General features: G+C 38.7%; 1 protein-coding gene across 1 annotated transcript in view; it reads right to left on the bottom strand.

Moving 5' to 3' along the window:
- The window catches only part of LOC121917405 (cadherin-2), a 189933-nt gene that overhangs the window by 45761 nt on the left and 126217 nt on the right, over positions 1-17955 (bottom strand). Inside the window, exons 3-6 of the mRNA XM_042443342.1 lie at positions 14337-14554; positions 12496-12642; positions 5286-5441; positions 1670-1814 (exon numbers count right to left, since the gene is read on the bottom strand). Coding sequence (XP_042299276.1) covers positions 1670-1814; positions 5286-5441; positions 12496-12642; positions 14337-14554 — 666 coding nt within the window. The remainder of the gene's footprint in view (positions 1-1669; positions 1815-5285; positions 5442-12495; positions 12643-14336; positions 14555-17955) is intronic.

Genomic DNA, 17955 nt, shown 5'->3' with positions numbered 1-17955 from the left:
AAACTCACACATGTTTCTAGCTATCTTACTGACTCAGAACAAATGAATAGTGTGCATAAGCAAGTGGGGTGCATATTGATTTCGCAGAAAGGTAATGCTTGTTAGTTCAGTATATAGGTCTGTACGAATGAAGGACGTTTCTGTTATCTTTTCACTCCTTCTATAAAGCTGAAATTTAAAGCAATGATTACCGTTGGTATAAAATAGTGGTACATTCTGTCTACTAACATCATGAAAGGCCACATCAATAGGCTGCAATAGGAGAACTTGCTACTATTTACACAGAGACACACATCTCACCACACTCAAAGACATAAGTAAATTGGATAAGGAGAACTGAATTTTGGGATGTGGAGGGGGAATCTTTTCTGCTGACAAATGCCTTCCTATTGTCTGATCCACACCACTGGATATAGCCTATGGTTTATGGAATATACCATAATGGTGAACGCACAGAGGTACAAGGATGAAACCCGGCTTTCAAACTACATCTCTTCTGTTAACTCAATATCATTTTGGCTTGCTACATTTCTCCCCTCAGCTGCTCTCACCCAAAATCTGAAGTATAAAGATAATAACACTATATTAAAAGCATTGTTGAATGGTTGCAATCCAACATTCCCCAAAGTACTGTAAATATTCACATGCAGTGATACACAAGGCCAGAACTACACAATAACTACACAGAATGGAAACACTGTGTAACACACCTCACTGACTGTCATTTTGCAAGGCATAATGAATGATGTGCAATGCACAACTGCAAATGAGCAACTCCAATGCACAACTGCATTATTGTATATGCAACTCTGCTTCCACCACTGTCAACAGAATCAATCCATTTCACTATGGTTAATAATTTGCCCAGATGCATATGCATGCATGTCACTAAGATGACATAAGCCAAAAAGTGTAAAGAGTGTCTGTACAATCTAAAAGTATTAAATGCTTTTAGAATTTTAGAAATGCTATTTATTATTACAGTGGGCCCTTCCTACCAGTGAGCTTCTGATCCATGAATCTGACTGACCATGGATAGCCATACCCCATATAATTAAATGGCAAAAAAATGAATGCACACATGCTGAAGTATATATGTTCATGTTTCTGCCACTGAATAATATGGGATGTGATCATCTACATTTTAACCCCCCCCCCCAAACCAAACCCTCATCGATTTAGATAACCCATTGTACTCACTATTCTTCCTTGCCTTCTTTTTCTCTTCCTTTTCCTCCCTAGCACATGCCATTTATCTTTATGTTTGGCTCCTATGTTCAAAGGTAGGCAGCAAGCTATGCTTTATTAAGCATGATCATGTCAGTTGCTTGAGTTCTGACGCTGATTTTGCTTATATGAGCCCAGCAAGGTGGCAGCATATACTTGACAAGTACTTTCACACAAGCATATGTAACAAAGGAGTGGGGAGTGAATCAGCTTGCCTTTGTTCCCATGAAACATGGATCATACAATAATCAAACATGCCTCCTGAGCTCCATCAAAAAAGACTGGTCTTTCCTTGTTGGGAGGATACAATTAAAATTGAACAGTCCAAAGGGTGACGATGATGATCACAGAGAGTTGGTGGTATGATTTTGGCTAAATTTTTAAAGTATATTTTAACATCTTGAAGTTTAAATGAAAATAATTTTTTTTTGGGAAATTTTACCTGGCTTTGATCCTTCAGGAACTGTCCCATTCCAAACCTGGTGTAAGAACTCAGGCCTATTGTCATTCATATCAATGACATTAATGACAATGTCGATGGGATTTTCCACCTGGTTTCCATTTACATCCACAGCGTGTGCCCTCAGCTGCAAAAGTCATTAGGAATTGAGAAAACTTGCAAAACATGTCATCATGCATGGTAATTAGTGTTGCTGACAGAACATTTTAAATGGAACTCCATTAACTTGATTTATGTCAGCATCTTCTTTGTATCTCTCTTTCTTGGTCACTTCAACAGCTATTTTTTTTTTTAAAAAAAATCATATTGTAAACTATCAAACCAAAGTCCTTTAAAACGCAATTACTCGCTCCATGTCTAAAGTTACTAAAACAAGCCACTGGTGCAGAATAAACAAGCATTCCATTTGTTCATAATCTTCTTAAAAGCCTGAACAAAAAGTATCTAATGCAGAAAAGTTTAAAATTATTTCATAATAATAGATTATCAAATGAAATTGGTTTGCAAAAGAACCAGAAAATTCTGCCCAGAGATTCTAGAAGTTTCCAAGTATTCCTGCGCAGGCGCAGAAGTAACCCATTTGTGTGATTCGCAGAGACCACGAAGAAGAAAAATAAATATTTCTTCAAACAGTGCCAAGTTCATTCATTAAATATGATGCAATGATAGCCACTAGCTTAGGTGCATCTTTTTGCATCCTATGAAAAGGATAGTGTACTAGATGGATATAAGGAGATGATCTATCAGAATTATTCTTGACATTTTTAAAATATTACTGAAAAACAGAGTTTAGAAATGTTGCTACTCTGAACTACCATTCTTAGAATCTCTCAGCCACTACGGCTGCTTAGCTATATTTGCTGGGAAACTCTGGGACCTGTAATCCAAAAAATTATTTTCCAAGCTCTGATGAAACATGAAAATTTACAGAGATTTCTCAAAAACCCATCCACTCATACATCCCTCCAATGTTCTTCTAAAGGTAAAGGTATTCCCCATTGACAACGTTGTCAAGTCGTGACTGACCATAGGGGGCGGTGCTCATCTCCATTACTAAGCCAAAGAGCTAGCATTCTCAGAGACTACTCTGTGATCATGTGGCCAGCATGATTGCACAGAATGCTGTTTATCTTCCCATGGGTGTGGTACCTATCTATCTACTTGCATTTGCATGCTTTCGAACCGCTACCTTGGAAGAAGATGGGACTAGTGACCGGAGCTCACCCCGTCATGCAGCACCTGGGCTACCAACTGCCAACCTGCCAATCTTGCAATCAACAGAGTCAGCATCATAATCACTTGAGCCACATCTTCTAGGCTTCCTTATTTTCTTTAACCTACAAGAGTTTGTATTTTAAGATATCACTGAAACACTTAATCTCATTGTAAATGCCGTTTTTCATTTCTTAATGACAAATGTTGCAATTTTATATTTAGCTAAAGCTTTGTTGTGTTGTTGTGTGTCTTCAAGACATTTTCAATTTAGGGCAAACAGACCACCTCACTAAAAAAAATGTTCTACGAAATTCACGTTGTGATGGAATTTGCAACTATAAAGGGAGAATTGAAAACAAATAAAATTCATAGTCTTAGTTTGCTTTATCACTAAAAACTAGCAGATCCAGGAAAGGGTTTTTGTGGATTTTCCAGCTGTTAGAGCTCACAATTCTATTGATGTCTAGTTGAGCTGTGGAATAGGAAGATGGACTGGATACCTGACACAATTTTTCTAAAGTGTCTTTTATTTGGGTGTACAGTATGGGCCCCTTGGTTTTCTGAGGCACTCAGGGCAATTATATACTTGGGCAGATGACTAGAGGATGGCCAAAAAAAAAAAAAAAAAACCTGAACAAAATTATGGTCCAAATTAAACTTTACTCCTCTCTTTAAAAAGCAATTGTAAAACTTCTGTTGAAGAAAACTTCACTAGACAGCATCACGTTAGATAACTGTCAGCTACTTTCTATTCTGCTTTGCTCCCTAGAGCAAGCAGTGGCAACACAACTCCAACTTTCTTAGATGAAATGGATTTGGATCAATTCCAATCTGGGTTCAAGCCTGATTATAGGACAGAAATAGCCTTGATTACCTTGGTGAATAACCTATGATGAGAATTCAGGGAGTGTGTCACAACTGGTGACAAGGAGGCTGTGGAAGTCCCGAATTGTCAGAAAGCAGTGAAGGAAATGTTAACCTTGTCAAGCCATTCACTAAGGGTCTCAAGAGATGCCCCTAAGGGATGACCCCATGCCACTTCTTTCCTTGCTGGATCAGGGCCACAGCAACCACATGCTGAGGCCCTAATTTGGCCTTTCCATGGCGCAAAAAGAAGCCGCAAAAAGCGTCTCCTTTATGGGCTGTAGAAAGGGCACCCTAGCCATCACTGTGGTGGCTTTTTGCCACTTCTTCAGAGCAGCGTATGGAAGTGCTGTGGCAAAGACACGGTGTAATGTCACCCACCATCTGGTCAGGTGGGTGGTGTGGGAGCAGAGTTGCATACGCAATGCCCCCACGCCGGCATATAACACCAGTCTGTATAGCCGCTAAGAAACCTAATTTTGGGTTTGAGATTACAGCCTGTTCTGGATGGACTCCCTCCGAAAGATCAGGATTATAGCTTGGGAATGCTATTGGATCTAATGCTTCTCCTTGAAGACCAGGAGTTCCTTTGCCCAGCTTCAGTTGCTGTGTCACTGCAACTTTTCCATTGGAGGGCAGATGTGGATAGTGGTTCATGCCTTAATTAAATTCCAGTCAGACTACTGTAACAGTGTTTGGAATCTACAGCTAGTAAAAAATGCAAAAGCCACATTGTTTTTAAGTATGTGTTTTTGAGATCTTATACCATTGGCCTTACAAGAACTGCACTGGTTTCCAATTTTCTTGCTAGCTCAATTCAATCTGCTGTTTTTGATCTACAAAGTCCTAAACAGTTTCATATCAGGATATATCTGAAAGATGATCTCCTCCTACATAAGCCTGAATGGAATTTGTGATCATTAAGATTGAAAAAGCAGTCTGTTGTGCATCTCATCACCCTGTGAAGGGAGGTAGGTGGTTACACGTGACAGCTCTTTTTCTGTTCCCTGACTGTGGAACATCCTTTCAAAGGAAGTTAGGTTAGTTCTATTCCTTTTGAGTATTTGGGAGGCAGCTAAGGCTGCTATTTTGCTTGGCCTTTGGTGCCTGAAACTTCACTGGTTAGCTTAAATGTTGGGTCTTAAATTATTTTTAATAAGTTTTTAAAATATGTTTTTAAAAGTATGATTTTCAATGTTTTTATTTATATATTTAACGTTCTACTTGCTTTTATCCATTGTACATTAGCTCAAGGGGGCCTAGTAGGCTGAGAAGTGATACATAAACACAGCATACAAACAAATTTTGTCTAATCTATTACAGGAAATTTCAGTTGTTCAAATATACCAGCTTCAACTGCTATAATGTACGAAAAGCAAAAATGTGTAGAAATCCAGATCTCATTCAAACACTTTAAATCTAAAGCCGAGAAAACTGTGCCAGATGTGCACTTCAAAGATCAAACAGATGTTAAGATCTTTGATTTAAATATCTGGTTTAACGTAAATTAAGAACTTACGTGAAAAGAAGCAATTTGCTCCCGATCTAATGGTTTTGTCACTGACAGTTGACCTGAGATGGGGTTAATGATAAAAATGCCTGTGGGGGGTTGATCAGCTCCTGGCCCAGTAACACTGTATCGCAGGGAAAGGCTTTTATCACGATCAGATCTGATCTAGGTATCAAGAAGAAGATGGTTTCATTAAACATATAAACAATCCAAGGTATTAGCTGATAAACAAAGCAACAATCTTATTTTAAAACTCATTTTGATTACTCATTTTAAGCAATCAGCCCATGTTATTTACCTTCTTGTTAAGAATATATATGTGCATTGGGCCAGTTGGAGTTAGCACCTAAAACACTCTTATTCCAAAACAAGGCAGCTGGACTGTTAGACATGATTACTGTATTTTCCGGCATATAAGACGACTGGGCGTATAAGGCGACCCCCAACTTTTCCAGTTAAAATAAAGAGTTTGGGATATACTCGCCGTATAAGAGTACCCCTCTTCCAACGCACACCAAATAAAAATTTTTAAAACCATCAGATTTGATTTCAATATGGTAATTTTAATTCAGATGCTTATGACATGCAGGTACTTAGCAGGAAACCTTGTTGTATACAAAGCCTGCTTGGATTGGTCAGCTCTCCCTGCCTGCCCAGCCCTCCCTGTCTCCAAGACTATCAGAGCGGCAGCTGCTTTCATACGATCGTCGCATATGGTGGGGATGTGGCCGTTTTTGAGCTCCCCCCACCAAATGCAGTGACTGCAGATTCTCCAGTCCAGCTCGGAAGTTTCAGCACCTGCCCTATAAGACAACACCCAGCGTATAAGAAGACCCTCGACTTTTGAGAAGATTTTCCTGGGTTAAAAAGTAGTCTTATACACCAGAAAATACAGTAATTAAAAACATCACATTATGATATCTGAACCAATTGCTAGACCACCTCTGGCTCAAATGCAAAGAACTGTTATTAAATTTTAAATCTCTAAACACTTTGGGCTCAAGTTACCTGAAGGAGAATCTCCTTCCTTACTTACCGACCCTTACACCATGTCTATTATTTGGCCCCCTCATCCATGTTCCCCTGTCAAATGAGATGATATGACTAACTAGGAGAGAGAGATCTTCTCAATGGTGGCACCCCATTTGTTGAATGCCCTCGCCAAAGACTCACCTAGTGCTTACATTATGATATTTTGGACATCAAAGGAATATCTTTGTTTAATAAGTGTTTATGTGTTTTCAGTTCTTATAATTCTTCTGTTTTGCTCCTGGATTACCTTGGTTTTCTCTATGGGGTCCTGGCTACATTGCACTCTTACTGTGCTCCATTTATATTTTACATGTTGATGTATTGTATACTAACCAGAGAACTCTGATTGTTAGGTGTTCTAAAAAGTCTAATATATAAAATTGAATTAGAATAGCAAATATCACCATCTCAGTACAGAACTACTGTGATCAAAGTATGGATAGCTAGTGTGCTTCCTGATGTAACATTTAGCAAAACAGTAATGATCTACCAACTGGCTGCCTCAGTCACATGTTTTATATCTCTAAAAACAAACAAACAAATGGATGAACAAGATTCACCCTTGCAAGTTTTATCCCCCCCCCCCAAAAAAAAACACCCTCCTGGGATCCACCCATCACAGCCTGGTCCAAAAACTTATTCAAATCAAGAGTAGGACAAACATTTTGTTGAACCTGCTGTAAAACAACTGGGAGTCAGAAACCTTTGCTGTCCTACTCTAAATTGCACAAAGACCTATCAGGAGACGCCACTGCATAGACCTGCTGTAAACATTTGCTCTCTAAGGGGCCATTCAGACTACCTTTACCCTGGAAAAAGGATCGAATCTTGCACGTTAAGTTCATATTCACCCCAAATCTCTCACAATCGAATCTGAGGCATGCACACCCGTTTCGCGGCAAATGCCCCTTAGCATGAGTCATTTGGAATTGGGGGGAAAAGCTGTCTCTTTTGAAAAAACCCGGGTTCGGCGAATATTAACTTGCCCCCAATCATGATCAGGGCAAGTTCAGGGAAGGGATTTAGGTCAGAGGAAGGCAGAGCATTCCCTCCCCTTTATCGGAGCGAAGGAGGAGGAGGAAGGAGCTGGAGGAAGGATACAAAAAAGGGGAATCATGGTGACAGGATGCAAAAAGGGGGAATCAGGGTGACTGACAGGGGATGCAAAAGGCAGTCAGAGGGGGAAATTGGAGAAAGTGACGGAGGAGGAGGAGGATGAAGGAGCCAGGGGGAAGAAGGGGGCCATGGAGGGCAACCTGTAATGGAGCAGGAGGAGAAGAAGGAAGGAGCAGGATGAGGGGTCAATTCAGGGCAGATCAGAGGGAGGGCACAGCATGGAGTAAGCTTCCCTCTTGCACCAGGCAGCTTTCTCTCTCTTTTTCATTTTTTATTATTTTTGACAATATTTTTGACATGTTTTTTGCAATAGGTAGATAGATATATAGATAGAATGTAAGCAGGACGAAGGGTCAATTCAGGGCAGGTCAGAGGGAGGGCACAGGACGGAGCAAGCCTCCCTCTCGCACCAGGGAGCTTTCCCTTTTTAATTTTTTTTTTTTAAATTACAGTATTTTTGGCAGTCTATGTGCATGGTTTTTGCTTCAGGTAGATATATATTTAGATAGAATGTGGCTAGTTGCTTGTTGACTTTCCCTTTCATTTCCTCGCTTCCAGCAGCAAGGCACTTTGCAAAAGCCTTTTTTCTATGCGAATGCTGAAATGCGAATGTTACAAACGTTTCTCTTTCCAATTTGGCAAATTGATACAGAATGCTTTTGCTGCTGTTTGTAAGCAATTCCGGGGTAGCCTAGGGAAAGCAATGGATGCATGGCATTTCTGGAATTCCGAGGTGAGGAATTAATTAATTAATTAATTATTACTACATGTGTATGAGGCATTCTGGGGTGGCAAGGAGGGAGGATGCAAGAGATGCAGAGATGGCATTAACTGGCATTTTGGGGCAAACGGGGCCAAGGGAAGATCCATAACACACACACACACACACACACACACACACACACACACACACACACAGGAGGTTTTTAAATTTGATTGCATTTTGAGGCAAACGGGGCCAAGGGAAGATCCATAACACACGCACGCACGCACGCACGCATACACGCACACACACACACACACACACACACACAGAGAGGAGGTTTTTAAATCTGATTGCATTTGGGGGCAAACGGGGCCAAGGGAAGATCCATAACCTGCAGTGACCCAAATCCCCACAACACAAACAGGAGGTTTTTAGGTTTGATAAAACGTGCGGATACTGGGCGCCTTTTTTTAAAAAAAAAGGAGGGGGAAAGGGGGGAATCACCCATCCAATTGCTGTAAAAAACGTCACTTTGATGCAAGCAGAAGAGAATTTGATTGACAGCAAAGGAGGATTTTTTAAAACTGGTTACTGCAAATGTGAACTCTGCTAAGAGCTGCAATTGCATTCAGGGGTAAATAACCCCGATTAAGGTATTTCGTAGTGAGCACTTGTCCCGAGAGAGTTGGGGGGGGGGGGGTCCTGATTCTGCCCGTTTCCATCCAGGGCAAATAGCTCAGTCTGAATGGGGGCCAAGTAACAGCATCTGTGAATGTGTGGGTATTGCATAGACAGATAATTTTCCAACTCCTGCAGCAATACTGCTTCTAAGAGCTGCATTATATCATAGATCGGCTAGGGGTAGCTTTCTACTGGTATTTTACTGGTGACATAACAAATAATGGAACAATGGTTGTATGTCTTGTTTCACACTGCCTTATTTCCCCCCTCCCCAAGATAACATGCTGTGCATTTATTTCTTGTGTGTTGATAAAGTCAAACATTGGTTTATATGCAAATGTCTTATGTGACCTTTGTGTTCAATCTTGGGATATGAATTTTTATGTAACTACAGTGGAACCTCGCCATACACGCGCTCGCGGGGCGGAAGGGGCGGCGTGTCCCATTCAATTGAATGGGCGCGTGCGCCCGTTGCGCCCCGCGCGCGCACGTGCCCCATTGTTTACAATGGGGCTCGAGCATAGGCGGAAATCGCCATACGTGGCGGGATCTGGAATGGATCTCCCGCTTATGTCGAGGTTCCACTGTATACCATAAAAACTGACTCCCAAACGGTCTCAGATTGATGGTAATTTAGCTTACTGATATCTGTTTAGGGACATCCCTGACTACATTGAGGAATATGAGCCTAATCTAGGAATGTGAATATTTCTGTTTTGATTTCACTGAGGTTCTTGAAAACCCACTTGCATTTCCCCCCTGTCCCTGTTATGTATTGGCTTGTGAGACTTTGCATTTTTGTCCTTGCTGAAATTCCTGAAAATTTTAAACTCATGCCTTTATTTATATAATTTACCTAATTTACTCAATATCTCCCCATTGAGTAATGCATGTGTTTGGATTCTCCTCCCCTAATTAAGTTGATTTTACCTAGTTATATTTGAAACATATGTGCATTGTTTTATTCACATTTATGTCTCAGAAATGCCTTGTACAATTTGCTAAGGGGTGAATGCTTGAGGCAAGGTACACATGTCTCTGGGAAGGCAAAAATGCTACTTTTATTGAGAATGTTGAGTCCAATGAAATTTATTTCCATCCCTAGCTTAACCTAAAATATTATATACCTGTACTTCTCTTTTAGATGCACAGTCACAGTTGGGCAGTTCCCTAGTGAAAACTCCTCACCCCTCTTTTCCCTAGCTAATCAATGCCATTCCCTGAATAGAAAGCTCCATTTCCCCCAGGCCTAGAGAATAGTGGTGATTTTGGGGTTACTCCTTGTCTTACTCCAAAGTAAGATATTTTTTCTTAATGTTACTTCTACTCCTAACTCCTATTATACTCCTCAATAAAATTATAATATAAAAATAAAAAATGGTGTTTGTATGTACAATATAATAACAGGAATAAGTAGTACAAATATAGTAACAAATAAACTGCTTACTCCTTTACTTCTTACTCCTACTCCTAAGCCCCTATTTTCCCTCTGGCTGACTCTCATTATTTCCCAAGGAAAGAGAACCCTTGCAGCACATAGCGTCAAAACACCTCCAGTCATATAAACATTGTCTCATGCACACCAACGCATATTACCATGCCAAGTAACTACTGTGGTAATGGGACATGGAAGCGCACAAGAAAGGCAGTATACCAACAGTGTTGTAATTGCGTTTTTATTTTTAAACAGTTGTAAATATGACATTTCTGGCATGGTCAAGAACAGTGTGATTGTATATTATTAGTCCATGTGACATATACACTGAACTCAACAAACAAATAATTTTAATCTATAGCAAGAAGCAACCTATGTTCATGCCTGACATTTCTCCCCAGGATTAAAATAAATTCAAAAGGCACTGAAGGATTTTTTTTTTCCAAATTTTTCTCACATAATTTCTCACATATTTTTTCTCACAGGCAATTTCAACTTCCTCAAACACCAGCACACAAAAATGTATGAAATAATGGATGCTCAGTATTATTATTATTATTATATTTATTTATTTATTTATATCCCTCCCCTTCTCCCAGGGCTGGCATTCAGGGAGACCTACAATGTTAAAAAACACCAAACAGTTAAAAACATACAAAAATAGTATATTAAAATAGAATTAAATTACTATAATAATTAAAACAAATTCCATGCTAAAATCAAGTACTTTAAAAAGATTAAAATGCTTAAAATATATTAAAAATGTAACAACACCCCATCACATGCCTTAAAAACCTTCCGATTTAAAAGCCTGTCTAAACAAATAGGGCCCGGTATAAACAGGCGCTTTGTGGTGCCCTGGGGCCAAAACTAGGGTTCGGAAGAGCGGAGCAACCACACACGCCGGAACCCTAGTACGTAATGGCGCTGCCATCATGGCAGCCTCCTGTCTACACAGGGGCTGCCATCATGATGCAAGCATGGTACAGCATTCGCATGTCGCGGCCCTGCTCTTGCGTCATCGATGAGCAACAGTGCGCCAATGGCGCATTCATGGTGTCTGCCGTGCGCACCAAAAAGAATTCGCTTATACTATGTGTATAAGGTGCATATCAAACATAAATTATACTCATATTTAGACTTGGGTCCCATCCCCAAGGAAAATAAAGTCATTTAAAAACTATATATGTGAAAAATCAGTTTATCCTGTACTTACCAGTACTTTCAGATGCAAGTAAATGTTGCTAACACATCTTTTAGAATGATATCTAAAAATATTACAACCAGAGAGGTGCTTCCAATCTCTACTGATGCAAGGGAAACACAAAGCTCCCAAATTAAACATTGGCTGACAAGTACAGTGGTACCTCGGGATACGAAATACCCAGGTTACGAAATTTTCGGGATACGAAAAAATCCCATAGGGAATTATTGTTTCGGGTTACGAATGTTTTTTCGGGTTACGAAAAAACTTTTGGTGCTTTTTTCGGCTTTTTCGCACGGAATCGCGGCTTTTCCCCATTAGCGCCTATGGCAATTCGGCTTACGAAGGCTTTTCGGGTTACGAAAGCGGCCGCGTTACGAATTAATTTCGTAACCCGAGGCACCACTGTACACAAGAAAGTGATTCTGCAATATGCTGTGCCAACAGTGTGTCATTTAATTCATGGTAGTTGGTATTGATGGTGGGAATGTATGGTAACTAAGCTTCAGGAAATGTTAATTCAAGCTTAAAATTTCAGGGTGATGAAGAGTGAACTATACACAATGTTTTCAAGAATTCAACTTCCCATGCTGGCTTCTGGGGTCAAAAAACAATGCAATGAAATGATATGCATCATTACTTTTGTAATGACACAGCCATAGAAGGAATCCTATTATGTCCCCAGACAAAAAAACCCAGTAAAAGTTTTCAATCAGGAGTCCCAAAATCCAAACTAGATAAACAAAACGGAGGACAAAAATCTACACAGACACTTTCCATTCTCTTGCCTTGTGATTGCTTGTTAAGACCATGCCTCCACAAATTTTCTTTCTCAATCATGATTTACACTCAGAAGCATAACTATAAAGCACTGGTATTGGTAAGTGATGAAGGTATTAACTCTGTTACTTCCACTTTCTATCATGATTCCGATATTTTTGCTAAAATATATATGAAAATAAAATATTGATCATAACTTTCAAGTGAAAAGATTAATTTTAGAACTGAAACATCTTCAGAACAACATTACTTTTTTCTCTCTTACCCTAACTAATTCCTGAGGAAAGGGCCCTCTAGAGTTTTCTGGCAAGTTGATTGGAGGAATGACCCAGTCTCTCTTCTGTCTTTGCAGATGGCCACTGTGCTTATTTGGCTGTCTTGGAAATACTATGTCTTCCATTTTCTTTTGCTCCTTTCCATTCAGGATAATGAAAGAAAGATGAAAATAGAATATGCTTTGATACACATTCACATAATGAAAAATGACCTAAGAATGTGTTCACAGAGTTACATGGAATAAAAAAATTATATGCAACATGTTTTTTCTCCTATAAAATATTATTGACCTCTTTGTTTTCCAGCACAATGCTTGTTTAAAAAATAAAGAGTTTCAAGGAATTTATTATTCCATGGTGGTGTGTGAACTACCTTATATTCTTTATGTTCCAGCTGGAGACTAGTTAATACAGCACAAAATTTAATAGCATGCCTTTAGATATTTCTCATTAGTTGGAGCTACTGTTCAGGTAATATGCTACTGTACATTAAATTTAGATCTGGGTGTGCTAAAATATAATTTGAGTTCCAAGAAAAGTTTAATACATAGTAGTAAGGAATGTCTAAAATATTTATGACCCTATTAAATCCCATAGAATTAATGTTGTAATTATTTTAAACCTATGTCAGCCATGATGGATGCTGTAGATGACCCATTTTGCACAGTGGGCATTAATCTCTGCAGGGCGTCAATAATTCTTCCTGCATCTGTAAGCATCCTAGCTTTTCTCTCTTGATTCCTATGTGTATTCAAACATGCCAGCTCACACAGGCATGCAGAAAAAAGAAAGGAAACTCCACTTTCCTGAATTGTTAAAAACAGTTAGGGTGCTTGGGTATAAATTATACCATAGCAGAAAACAAGTTCTGTACTTGTATAAATTACTGCCTTGGAGTGTCATTAGGTTGGATTCAAGCTTATTTATCCTTAGAGGAGACCTGATGAAATAAATGCCATGATAATAAACTTAAGTCTCAGTGATTTCAATTCGCCTGCTCTGAGGATGACTAAGGGGCTGTGCAGACCATCCCTAAGAGTTAAGATGCACATATCAGCAGCAAGGCCAAGCAATGACTCTATTGTTCAGGCTCTTCTCCCTACATTCACTGGAGCCATGAATAATTTACACCTAGCCAGTCTCCCACACCCCACAATTTGATTATTGAGGAGGGCCAAGACAAAGCTAATATTCCCTGCCAGAAAGGCTTTCCTGATTCAGCTATAAATCTGCAGCTACAGAATAATAAACTTGACTGATGGGTCTGAGAAGGGTATTGTTTATTTTGTGGTTATATTTAACTGCTTGAATAAATACTATAATGCTTTCAAGATTTTTTTTAAAAGAATGACCACTTTCAAGTTAAACAGGGTTATAAATGTAAGAATGAAAACAAAAACCCTGTGCAAACAGAAAAACCCAAATGGAAATAACTTAGCAGATCAAGCCTTCAATGGGATGGGCACATTTTCAAAACAGATACAGATAAAGGAATGTTATTGCTAAGCTTTACAATTATGTCTGCATTTAGTTACCCATTAGCCTAAAATGTATTTGGATAATCTCTGAAAACTCTTTTCTAGTACAGTTGGCCCTTCTTATACACGGATTTAAGCATCCACGGTTTGAAAATATTAAAAAAAAGTATAAATTTCAAATTTTAAATCTTGCCTTTCCATTTTTTATAAGGGACACCATTTTGCTATGTCATTAAATTTAATGGGACTTGAGCATCCAAGGATTTTGTTATCCACGGGGGATCTTGGAACCAAACACCAGCGTATAACAAGGGTCCACTGTATAATTTCAAAGGAATATTAGCATGTTTTACCTTCACAGAATCTTCTGGCTCAAGAGCTAGTTTCACCACCACTTGCCATTGTTCCTTGGTTTCTTTGTCATTAGCATATAGGTGGAATTCAGTAGGTTCTGGAGAAAGTTGAAAGCTTCTAGCTGCATACACCACACCATCTTCACCCACTCTAAAATCTGCTGGTATGCTGCTTTCAAAATAGACTTTTCTGCTTCCTTCACAGCTTCTAAATCTTACTGCAAACATAAAAAAACAACACAGCAGCAAGAATCAAAAGGGATATAAAAGCCAAGTTCCAATGAAACATGGATTATTAATTGCAATTAGTCAAAATATGGTTCTTTCATATTTAAAGACTGTTTTCAAGGATAATATTTAAAACAAAACCTTGCAATCTTTTAACATTCTAACACAAATAACTAGCTGTTCACTTACTGATATAAGCAACTGAAATAGAAAGAAAAACAGAATCAAATAACTGTTTTTCCAATACGATTGGGCTTCTTATTCAAATCTTATTGATTTAATGGGAGCTGTTTCTGACTCAACTGGTTGACTCAATTAAAACTTTCTATAAATTCTATCTGCCTAAATTTCCAGACTCCTTCCCCACATCCCCTGTTCTGGCATGAGAGTCTGAGGTACTTGCACATGGGATGGTTATGGTGCTGTTTTGTCCCTGCACAGCTAATGGTCTCTGGATGCCTTTGCCACATAATGCACCAAATCCCCAGCCTTCCTCCTAGTTTGGAGATGGGAAAATGGTAGGGTTCACCAAGCAACTGCAGTTCTGCAGGTTGCAACAAAAAAGGTGGATTTTTTAAAATCAGAAGGTAATGCCACATTTCTTGTGGTAATCCAATTTGCTGATGCTTTTCAAGTACCCCCCCCCTTTGAACAAGGGTTAAAGTTGAGAGTCTTTTACAAGATGGTGAATATATTCAGCTGTAGCCATGCTGGGTCATATGACAAATTACAACAATCTTACCTATCAACAGAAATAATATCTGAAACAAAATATAGGCTTGTGACTCTTAACGTTGTCATTTTTCTTCCCTGTATAATATTTAACATATTTGACTGATGAAGAAGCCAGTGAAGCATTGAGAGCTTGCATGATATGTTTTCTGCATTTTGGTTGGCCAATAAAGGTATCACTCTTTTGTGGATTTTGTTGTATTCTGTTGAACTGTATCATTCATGTAACTAAATATTCCTTTTTCATTAGCAAAAATCAAACAAGCAATTATGGCCCTGTTTGCATGAACCAGAATACTTTGGGGGCTTACAAAACATTAGCAAAAACTTGTTAACAATAAGAGCTTTCAACAGTGGAATACACTTTCTTGGAGAGTGGTGAAGTTTTCTTCTTTGGAAAGTTTTAAACAAAGGCTGGATGGCCACCCATTGAGAGTGCTTTGACTGTATATTCATGCATGGCAGGGGGTTGGACTGGATGGTCCTTGTGCTTTCTTTCACCTCTATGATTCTATGATTCTTGAGCCTGTCTGCATGTTTCTCAGCATCCATAAGAATCAGCCTGTAGGGTCTTTCCCACAGTTTTTCTTATTTGCCATTAGTATACATGATTTGGGCAAAAATGTCGAACAAACTGATAAAATGCTTTCCAAATTCATGGAATTTTCTTAGCCATGTCAAGAAATATTCTTCTTCACTCAATGTGCAGGTTGTGATATCCAAATTAAAACTCACAAAAATTCTCAGCTCTACCTGCATATCATACAAATGCTACTCACATAACTGTACATGTTTCCTTGTGAATATCTATTGGCCTAATGGAGGAACATCTCAACAAACAAAGCAAACTCTAGCAGCACAGTAGAAAAAACCACCAAGAGACATTAAGGAAATATTTGAAAGAAACTGCTACAAATACAGAATCTGAGTTACAGAGAGCCATGGTATTATACAATTTTACCATTTCTCCCAATATTTCCATAAATATGTGAAAAGTAAGTACTTGTTCAGATGGCCCCTTGTGAGACCCATAACCTGCCCTTAAGCATATGGAACAACCCATCTCTAAATGGATGATTCTACTATTATATATAGGACCTCATATGAAATGGGATTTTAGTGGGAGTGGGAATCTCTCTTTCTCTCTTTCTGTCTAGTTGAATAACTAAAAAGGCAAGCTGGTACCTTTCTCATTGATATTCTTCCTTCAGGCAACTGAATACTATGAAATTCAATGAAAATTGCTCTCTTTTGACAGCCCCTTGCTGAAAATGTATAAAATTGTCAGCGCCCTGGCAGAATTATTCTCCTCCGCAAAGAGTACACATTAACAAATTATACTGATATATATAACTAGCCATAATTAAATTACATATTGTACTGTAGGTAGTTTTTACTCCACTGTATGGTCGTTTGCTCTGTAAATATGATTCTGATCAGTTAGCTTAATATGTTTTAGTATTCAGCAAGGAAGAATAATTATCACTTTTCAAACTAATGTTAGTAGAAATATTATAGGGACATTTTTCCTCTTTATGAACATGAGTTATTAGTGCTAATATTTTCCTAAACAAATTGAAAGGGGCGGGCATGTTATTTATAGGGCTGTAACATGTTAAGATTTATCTTAAGATATATCATGCTTTATATATATTCTCCAAAATTATGAAAAGCACTGGTACATTCAGACCAGCAAAGTATAAAAAATTGCTAGTGTTATATCACTTGACTTCAGAAACAGTGCCCACATAAAAGTGATCAGTTATGAACCAATGAAGTCAGAGCATAATTTAAGATTTTAAAAATGAATTTTAAAATATGTTTTATCATTACTTTGCTTTAATTCAACACCTGACAACTCTTCCTCTCTAAATGTAATACTTCAAAACATTGTAGTTCATTCAAGTGCTCAGGCTTTGATGTGGTAACAAATTAATCATAATAATGGCTTTTATACAGAGCACATTTAAAGCATCCAGAGTATTGCCCACATTATCTCAATAAAAACTACAACAGTCCTGTAAAGCGGACCATTACTGGACATTTGGTATGCAGCCACCAGACTGAGAGAACAGTATCATAAATTGATAGTTACGATGAACACAAAACTAGGTGTTTTCTGGTTCAAACTTCTTACTCTTTACTATAGTTTCATCTCTATAAAGCTTTCAAGCATGTATATCAGAGTTTAAGAGTAGATGTGAGTATGCTCTCTCTCCCTCTCTCTGTATGTGCATGTGTGTGTGTGTATGTACTTGTTTGTATATTACACAAAGAACAAAAATAAAATATCCCAATATTCAGAATTAGCATATACAGCACGTCTGTGCCATGTGCAGACTCATTTTATGTGGCTTCCGCTTACACGGAAGTTGCTTGGGAAGGGAAACAATGAATGTGTGTGCCTGTGGCGTGCATGCGCCGCTCCGCCACATGCACAAGTCCCATTATTTTCTATGGGGCTCAAGCATAGGCAGATTATTCCTCATGCGGGAGGATCCGGAACGGATCCCTTGCGTAAGGAGAGGGCCCACTGTATACTGAACTATAAGCTGACCTCATGTATAGGTCGAGGGCAAGTTTTGGGGCCAAAATTACAGATTTTGATATGACCCATGGATAAGTCAAGGGTAAAACCTTGGTGCTTGTAACAAAGAAT

The sequence above is a fragment of the Sceloporus undulatus genome, unplaced genomic scaffold (genome assembly GCF_019175285.1).
Source record: "Sceloporus undulatus isolate JIND9_A2432 ecotype Alabama unplaced genomic scaffold, SceUnd_v1.1 scaffold_17, whole genome shotgun sequence".
In the NCBI taxonomy this organism is placed as follows: Eukaryota; Metazoa; Chordata; class Lepidosauria; order Squamata; family Phrynosomatidae; genus Sceloporus; species Sceloporus undulatus.
This window is presented reverse-complemented; position numbering and strand designations above follow the sequence as displayed.